Here is a 9,630-nt window from a genome sequence, read left to right as displayed (position 1 = left end):
TGAAACATTAAGTGTGTTTTGTATTTTGCCTAAAATAATGGTTATTTATATTTAACAAAGTGCAAACTGTGAACTGTGGCCAATTTTCTGTATAATGAAATGGTCTCTGAAGTGCACAGCATTACACGTTTGAGATTGTACGTCATTGCACGTTTGAGATTTGAAATCGTGCTATTTGTTCCTCGTGCGAAGCCGTAGTTAAACGTCATCAACGTGCGCTAAGCTTGACATTCAGTTGAGTCGATGGCGTGTAGAAGGATTTCGTGAATTTATGACATTTATACTGATTCTTGCAAGAGGTAATTTCACGATCTGTTTATTTTCATAATTTGAGTTCCAAAATAATATTGGCGAGGGCGCACTGAAGTTAGTGTAAATTCTCTAAATTCTCTCAAAGATGCGAATATATTTTGTGTATTTGTGAGGTTGAATATGTTGAACCCTACATGAACTACATTTCGACTCTGGAGCTTATGTAGCTAACTCCATTTTCTGGGGTTTCAGGTTACCAACGTAACAAGAAATCTTAGCATGTCCGTGAAACAGGCATCGGTCCATGCTAAATGGATCATTGGCAAAGTGATAGGAACTAAGATGAGAAAGACGGCAAAGGTGCGAGTCACCAGGCTTGTCTTGGATCCTTATCTTCTCAAGGCAAGTTACTCTACCGTTACTAGTCATTTTCTGAAGAGAGACACTGATACTACTGTTTGTCTCAGTGTTATGGTTGTCATTTAGGTTATGGCACTTTGGTGGAGAGGTACACGGTGAGTGATGTAGCCTAATTTTCCAAAATCTTAGCGTATGTCTACTGATAACCAGACTCACATTGCAAATCAGTAACCTTACTGCTGTTTTGACATGGGAAATACTAATGAAATATATGATTATTGTTACTGCACTGCTGTTTGTAGTCCAGTGTTATGTGATCACAAAATATCCTGTGTGAATATATTGTGACATCTGACGCTACACACAAGTGTTGTGATATTTCCGTAGAAAAATATTTGATACTTGTGTTATTTTTTGCAGTTCTACAACAAGAGGAAGACTTACTTTGCTCATGATGCCCTGCAACAGTGCTCTGTCGGGGACATAGTTTTGTTGAGGGCCTTACCTGAGAGGAGATCCAAACATGTTAAGCATGAACTGTCAGAGATTGTGTACAAAGTGGGCAATGTTATTGACCCTCTCACTGGAAAGAGAGTGGCAGGTCGCCAGTTTCTGGAGCCCCTCACCGAAACAACAGATTCTCCCTCTCCAGAGTCCTTAACAGAAAAGTTGCAAGAACTGAACATTACTGCTTCCCCACCATCAACATCCACATAATCTTGTTTATATAGACTGTCATGTGATGTTTCATTGTTACGTTACTTACCCTCATGTTTAACCCTTGCCGACCATATTAAATGTACTTTACTATTATGAAGAATCTATAGTGAAAATTTCTTCTTTTTCTAATTATTCTGCATTATTATACTTAATATAATAAAAACAGTATAGTTGGTCTGATATGCTGTGCTTTCATTGATATGAGTGATGGTGACTTATCTATGATGGTTACAGTTCAGTGTTGATGGAGGTGTAATAATGTGTTGGCACGTGGCTGCCTATATAGAATGAAATTAGGTAAAACGTGCTTATTGGAACCTTAGAGCCAAAATAATAAATTGCTATGAACCCTGCTTTTATAATAATAATAATAATATTTATTTAGAGCCCAATATCACTATTTATAGTCTCAAAGGGCTTTACATGTCTATAACAAAGTCAAATCAAAATTATATTATGCATAAGTTTGAGAAAATAGATAAGTCTTTAGTCTTGTTTTAAAGGTATTGAGAGAGTTTACCTCTCTAACTTCTGTAGGTAAGCCATTCCAGAGGAAGGGAGAGCGGTAGGAAAAGGCTCGGTTGCCAGCAGACTTCTTTTTAACTCTTGGAATGACTAATAATCCAGAATCTTGAGAGCGGAGGGTGCAAGGTGGGTTATAGGGTGTAATTAAGTCAGACAGGTAGGAAGGCGCAAGCCCATGTTAAATTTTATATGTTAATAAGAGGACCTTTGAATATGCCCTTGCATGAATTGGGAGCCAATCAAGGGAAGCCAGGACAGGGCTAATGTGATCAAACTTCTTTGTTCCGGTCAGAATTCTAGTAGCAGCATTCTGGACCAGCTGAAGACTATTGGTACTAGAGGCAGGCAGGCCAGAGTAAAGAACATTGCAGTAATTCAAGCGAGATGTGACGAATGTGTGAGCAATGGTTTCTGCATCAGCCATACTTAGAAAGGGCCTAATTTTAGCAATGTTATGGAGGTGATAAAAGGCAGTTTCGGTTGTGTTCTTGATATGAGTGACTAGCGAGAGACTAGAGTCAAAAATCACACCAAGGTTTTTAGCTGAAGAGTTTTGAGAGATGATGCAGTTGTCAAAATTTAGGGTAAGATCACTAAAAAGATGCTTATGCGTAGGGGGACCAATGATCAGCATTTCAGTCTTGCCTGCGTTAAGCATCAGGAAATTTGAAGACATCCAACCCTTAATAGCACAAAGACATGCCTCAAGGTTCGCCAACTCAGAGCGGTCATTGTGCTGGATAGGTAAGAAAATCTGACTATTGTCAGCATAACAATGGAAGTTAATGTTGTAACTACGAATAATGTCACCCAAAGGGAGCATGTAAATAGAGAATAGAAGAGGGCCAAGGACTGATCCCTGAGGAACAACATAGTTAAGCTTGTGGTATTCAGAGGTCACATTATTATAGTGTACACACTGCTTTCACTCAGAGAGATAAGATTTAGACAGTCTTTCAGAATGCATCACTGTGCTGAATGTCATTTAATGCAAGCGCATGTACAGCGTGTTACACCTATTCAAAACAAAACAAAAAAAAGAAAGAAACCATAAGTCTGTGTGACTGAGCACGTCAATACGAGAACACAATATCTAGTTATGTACTGTATCGATTAAATGAGTGGCTTAACGATTTCTCTCTACTGCGTATTACTTTCAAAAAGCAGATACCTTGACTAGTAACGAAACTAAACCGGGAAGATCAGATCTTCTTAGACCTTAGGCATAATTTATATAAAGATAAACACTTTTTAGACTGAATGCCTTACATGATACCTGTATCTGTCTTCCCGATTAACCGATTAGTTATGACCAAAATAAATAATCGTACAACTGGTAACTGGTCGTCACGTAAAGCGATCAAACAACATCATTAACCTTTTTGCTCACGGCTACCATCTAGAGGCGAGGCCTGTTTACCATTGCAATTTAGTAACCCTTTAAGCAGGAACTACACTGACTCAACATTCAGGGAAGATGGCGACGAGAGTCCTTCAGAGAATAGGACATGGCCTGAACCAGGCGAAGAACCGGGTTCGGGCGAACCAGCAAGTGGCACTGACTGTCAGGTGAGATTGCCTTCTAGAATATGGTAGACCATAGAGGACGGTACAAAGCACTCTCGACTGATTTACATGCATTTTAGACGTTATCGACTCTCAGGTTCAACCAAATCCCTAAATCAGGAAATCTGCGTTCTCTGCAGACCAAGCTAACATGCTAGGTTGTTTAGCTACTGACTTTTGCTGTGAATAACATGGTTACAGAAACATGTCCTATGCAGAAACTTTCAGCGCACCTCAACGTAGGCTTTAATGCCTTCTTTTATACAACTTCTAGTTAATGCTTTCAGGGAAAACTACGCGCGGACACCTATTCTGAAGGAACTTTCACCATCTGCTTGCTGAGTGTGTTGGTGCGTGGCATTTGTGTGTAGCTAGGGTTAGTTATCCAGTTGAATTCTGCCTCAAGGTCATAACTTAACTGGCGTTGCACATAATATGGCCTTCTCAACAGTGCAAGTAGTTTTAAACGTATTGGCTCTGAGTTTATGTATAGAAATTTGAGAAGTTGCTTGCGAGCCCTTGGAATAATATGAATTTATGTCACTGAATACTGTGAGCCGTTGAGAGGTAAGGGGGAGGAGAAGTGTCAGTGCTTCAAACCGGTCCAGCGTCGTGTTTGCAAACCAACTATCTCTAAGTTATGCGGTTTGGTGCATGTTCTGGCAGTAATCCTCAGCTTTAAAATATTTGATCAGTAATATTCTAACTAACGACAAGGTGAAGTTGACTTTCTTTTCCCTTAATGGTAGCTCTTGACCTTTCACACTCAGCACCACAGCTTATACAGTTGCTAAACAACGAGCTGCTGATTACGTTGATCAGTACATACCCCAAGCTCCTTAAGAAAAAGAGGATATTGAACTTTGTGCATAACACAAATTCCCTCTCTCCACTTATTCGTCTTAGTGGACTAGGTAGTGAAGGCGAGAGGATACAAAGATGGATGTGTTCCTCCTGTGCGGTCTCAGATTACAGAGGAACGTTATGACCGTGATTACTGTGATCCTCTATTCAACGTGAAAGAAAACCGTTGTTGACTGTTTTAAGTGGTTGTGACATGTCATTTTTTTTCTCTTCTGTTCAGGAATCTCTCTGCATCCACTAACAGAAACCGTGAAGACAGCTGGTTCAAATCTCTTTTTGTCCGAAAAGTCGACCCCAGAAAGGATGCTCATTCTCACCTGCTTGCTAAAAAGGAAGACCACAACTTGTATAAAATTCAGTGTATGTTACTATTTCTAGTCACCTTATACAAGATAGTATCGTAAAATTTCTGTTACAAGATAATATTCGAGTTTTATTTGTTTTTTTTAAAGGTCAGCTGGACATTGATTAAACAGTGTGTTTTTGTTGTTGCTCCTGACTTTTATTGGTCACTCAGCTGGAATGATGCTCTAACAAATGTTTCTCTTTCAGTTCACAATGTCAAGCCAGAGTGCCTTGATGCGTATAACAAACTTTGGTAAGATCTTTGTAAATTTGGAATAGCTGTATATTTATGAAGTTTATGCCCCCATCTTTTAACATCATCACATTTTCTGAAATCAAATATTTTTGTTTTATTTAAACATGCACTCTTTTTCTGAATTATAAAAAATATAACAATCGGTAGGAAAGTAATGAAAAATGCTATTTGAGCATTGTTAAGACTACAGATTGTTAGATACTTTTTTTTTAAAACAGTTTTAAACTCAGATATAATCTGTCTGAGATTTGAGAGAAAAATACATGGTCTTATGTTGTTGTACATGTGTCCTGTCCTTGGTGCATCACATATTTATAATGGTAAATCACTCTCATGTCCCACACAGTGAGGATATTCTACCTTCTATCCATGCCAACCCAGAGTACCCATGTCAGCTGGTGGGTACATGGAACACATGGTATGGGGAGCAGGACCAGGCAGGTCAGTGCTTAGCAATCTTGACTCCTCTGTGTCATTAAGATGTTGGCTTAAGCCTTTTCCAATGAAAAATACATGGAGAGGTTCAAAGATTTGACGCTTTTGTTCCTCTCTATTGGATAACCCTTTGTTACGTGTCACAATCTGGCTGCATTGTCCATGTGGAACGTGGAGTGAGTTTGTGTCTCTGTTCCTCAGTGCACCTGTGGAGATATCGAGGAGGCTACCCAGCCTTGACTGAAGTCATGAGCAAACTCAGGCAGAATAAGGTATATGCCTGAGGAAATAAACCAGGTTCAAAATCGCTAAGATTGTCACATGATTCAGCTCTAAAAAGGTGTGTTTTCCACATCTCGTTAGTTATCCCTGATTAATTCTTGTCTTGTAAAATTACTAGAATATCTAAACAAAAAAGAATTTTGGTAATCCTCAAATAAAGTGCAATTTTGTATTGACCAGTAGAAACTACTCAAACTGTTAGGATATCTGAACCGAAATTATTGGTGATCCTGAGAAATAATATGTCATTTTATTTTGACAATAAGGTACTGCTATTGTTAAAACTAGAGTGTGATATTTTTGTATGTTTGTAAAAGGCTGATGTTCAGCATTGGTAAATCTGCCTATTGTCTGAATAGATTGTATTGTACTATTATCAAATACTGTGTTGTAGAGGAAAGACATGTTTCCATATTTGATGCTTTTGCAGTGTACAGGTTTGGGACTGGTCTGCTGTTCCAGAAATGGCCTTCTCTCGTTTCAAGGCTTTTGTAATTTCTGTCACATTGTCTCTTTTGCTTTCATCATTAGTTCTATTTAGTTTGAATTAAAAACCAAAAAATATTTACACGTGTAAGTATAACTTATTTACTTGTGATATCGTTTTTAACTTTTCAGGAGTTTATGGAGTTCAGGAAAGAACGTGGGACGATGCTGCTGTCTCGTCGGAATCAGCTGCTGCTGGAGTTCAGCTTCTGGAATGAGCCTGTGCCCAGATCAGGACCCAACATTTATGAGCTCAGATCATACCAGCTCAGGGTGAGTGTGGTCTAATCGGGAACATTTTTTGTGACCTGGTAAATTTCAGTGGGGTTATAGGGTTATCGGGGCTGGCCTGTCTGTCAGTGATATGTTAAACAGCCATTGGACAACAGTTCTTATTGGAACTGCGTTGTTCAAAAAGATGCAAAGGCGTATCTTTAAAATGAGATCAGATTTAGGATATACACAATAAGTTTTGTGGAATCATCCATAATGTTATGTGCCTCTAATAAGACAGCAGTCAGCGAATGGATTTTTAAAGAATTAAACAGTAATTGGCCCAGTTAATCTTGGGTGTTAATTACTTTATCTTCTCTCATTCTGTATAATTATGATCATCTGAGTCTGACTTTCAGAAGCGTGTCCTAACATGTCTTGTCTTTGCACAGTTGAGTTGTTGTAAATACTACATTAACTAGGGCTGCATGCAAAGTCATGCGCTTACACTAATGAATTTTAAATAACATGCTTGTCTTTCCTTTTTTTTTTTTTTTTTTAGCCTGGAACCATGATTGAGTGGGGAAATTACTGGTAAGGCTATTGAAGCATTTCTTCTGTTAAACCTGTTCTCTTTTAACCTTTTTGTTGAACTCCTTTTTTTTTTTATATCATTTTTCATATTCATAGTTCAAGAATCGCAAAAGCACACAAAGTATTTTGAAAACTATGAATTACACTCATTATTGCCTCTACAGATTATAGTAGCTGAGAATGGATGAGCCCACGCCTTGGTTTTAAGCAAGCAAACTAAGTATGAATTAAGAATGCCGTGGGATTCATAAATAATGTACAATCCCATTGCGGCTCTTAACCATGCCTGCCCAAATTATCTTTCAAAATATTGCTTGTCAAACTGAAAATTTTGAACAATTTGTTCTGATTCCTTCGTTAGATTATTACATGATTATAAGAGCTTTGGAATCATCAATTCTGCATGCTCTACTGAAAAATAGCTCTTTGTGAATAAAAATGAATTTGAAACACTGATGGTTAAATCAGTGAGACTGTAATAAATATATTGGACGAGATGAGGATTAGTACAACTGGCCTGTCTAAGGTAAGATGTGATGATGGCCTCACATTGCCAGTGAGGCAAAAAAAACCCCAAAATAGTAATGATTGACATTAAGAGCTGTTCTGACGTTAATTCCAATAATGATCCATAGGGCTCGAGCCATTGAGTTCCGCCAGCAGAACCATGAGGCAGTTGGTGGATTCTTTTCTCAGATTGGAAGCCTGTACATGGTACATCACCTCTGGGGTATGCAAACAGCTTTGTCTTTATAGCTGTATGGATTATACCCAGTCAGCTCCTCCCGAGATTCATAGACACTGTGTAACATTTGACGATGTGCTGTCATACATAATCTCAAAGCATTTTTTACTTTTTGACTGAAAGAAAACCCCTGATATTCTTATGACTGTGTTATAACCTTTTTTCTTGAAAATGAAAATGTTCAATAGGGGGTGGGTTGCCTCAAATGTTAGACAGAATAGTGATAGAAAGCCCCCTCACATTAGTGCACACATACTTTGCCTTTTTTGCCCCCCTGATAATATCATTGAAACTGTTGGTCACCTTTAGCTTATAAAGACCTTCAGTCGAGAGAGGACACACGGAATGCGGCCTGGCAGCATGAAGGCTGGGATGAAGTTGTGTATTACACAGGTAAGTAGAAAAGCATGCAGTGTCATGTGTTTGTAAACCAAATAAGGAAATAATGGGTGTTTGAAATATTTAAAAAAATAACAGAAACAGACTAGAAATCATTGTTAAATCTCAGTGGCACTGGAGCTTTCCTGTGAAACAGCATTACAATGAAATTTCAGATGAAATATAACTATATTCTTTCTCTTCTTCAGTTCCTCTTATTCAGCACATGGAGTCCAGAATAATGATCCCACTGAAGTCTTCACCTCTGCAGTAGCTGCTGATGCTCAGAAACTGAAATCTAAATGGAGTTTTAGAAATTCTAACCAACTGTCAGTCAAGTTTTGCACTGCCGAGTATTATGGTTAATTTTGACATGCTAGCAAGGGTTTTTCCTTTTTTTTTTTTTTAAGATTTGCATTAGAGATTGAATTTTTGTTACGTTTTTCTTTACTCCTTATTGGAAAAGCATTGAAGTCCCACAATTTAAACACTTATTGTGTTGGAAAGACAGACAGACATTGAAAGCTCTAAATATTCTTACATATTCACATTATCTGGTAGGGAGGAAAATCATCAATGAAGACATGTTAGACATGGTTCCACAGTAAGAGAGCATTGCTATCATCCAAGGACTACATTTCTTGTCTTTGACCATCTCATCTGTTAATTTTATAAAATTATGGCACTTCATTCATCAACTCAAAAGTGGTGGTAGTTTTGCACAGCGAAATTACCCTGAAACAGTGTGAGTAGTCTTTTGCTCACAGTATTTTATGATGTCATTTTGGATTTGTCGGTTGTTTAATGTGCCCCGTTGGAAGAGAAGTGTGAGTGTGCAGCAGATGTGCCATGTACCAGAGAAGTGCATTTTATACACTTTCATCAAAACTCTGGCTTTCGCATCAAAATAGTCTGTTGTCTAAGCCCCCCTTATACTGATGATGCTGGCATGGTTCATATCAGTCCCTCCATATCAGTCATGTATAGTAGTGCGAATCAGCAGCAGTGCATTAATGCTTTTGATACGCTGCAGACCTCCAACCAAATCTGTTTTTTTTGTTGTTGTTGTTGTTTTTTTCCTTTTCAGATTGTGTTGAAAAAGTGTGTTTATTATTTCCATCAATAATCAAACTAGTCCAAACATCACAAATACTGTTGTTCCATGTCCTGGCATATAATGTCCTGTCCTGTGGCTTGTATTAGTTCCATTGAGGATTCTGGTACCTCATGATAAATGTCAAGAAAAGGAGGGCTCCTTAATACTCTGGCACGCGTTAGAATTTGAACCAGTAGCTGGTGCCCCATATCTAGTGGTTAACTTCTTTGGCCTTAACTCGGTGCCCCTTATACATGACCCAGGAGCTCGTGTCTCTATTAAGAATCTCAGACGCATGTCAGGACACATAATTCATTGGATTGATTTGCAATACTGTGAGATTTTGAGGGAAATTTAATTATGATTGGTTTCTAGTTGTGTTCAAGCTGTGTACTATGTATATCTAGAGCTTTGATAAGAGTAGGTGTACATACTGAATTAAACAAATAAAAACAATCTTACTTTCTGTAATGTTTTTTAATGATATTCATTGATTCAGACTTCAGTGCTTTA

General features: G+C 38.1%; 2 protein-coding genes across 2 annotated transcripts; both read left to right on the top strand.

The window, feature by feature from the left end:
• The first annotated feature begins 210 nt into the window (after positions 1-210).
• Positions 211-1,470, top strand: mrps17 (mitochondrial ribosomal protein S17). Its single transcript, XM_030782457.1, has 3 exons — positions 211-299; positions 505-654; positions 1,033-1,470. Exons 2-3 carry the CDS (start codon positions 532-534, stop codon positions 1,327-1,329), a joined length of 420 nt encoding a protein of 139 aa, XP_030638317.1. The 5' UTR covers positions 211-299; positions 505-531; the 3' UTR covers positions 1,330-1,470.
• Positions 1,471-3,334: 1,864 nt separating this feature from the next.
• Positions 3,335-9,583, top strand: LOC115818581 (protein NipSnap homolog 2). Its single transcript, XM_030781993.1, has 10 exons — positions 3,335-3,426; positions 4,508-4,647; positions 4,840-4,885; positions 5,235-5,329; positions 5,525-5,595; positions 6,224-6,364; positions 6,867-6,898; positions 7,534-7,628; positions 7,953-8,036; positions 8,231-9,583. The coding sequence occupies exons 1-10, from the start codon at positions 3,335-3,337 to the stop codon at positions 8,293-8,295; spliced, it is 861 nt and encodes a 286-aa protein (XP_030637853.1). The 3' UTR covers positions 8,296-9,583.
• Positions 9,584-9,630: the final 47 nt, after the last annotated feature.

The sequence above is a fragment of the Chanos chanos genome, chromosome 8 (assembly GCF_902362185.1).
Source record: "Chanos chanos chromosome 8, fChaCha1.1, whole genome shotgun sequence".
NCBI lineage: Eukaryota > Metazoa > Chordata > Actinopteri > Gonorynchiformes > Chanidae > Chanos > Chanos chanos.
This window is presented reverse-complemented; position numbering and strand designations above follow the sequence as displayed.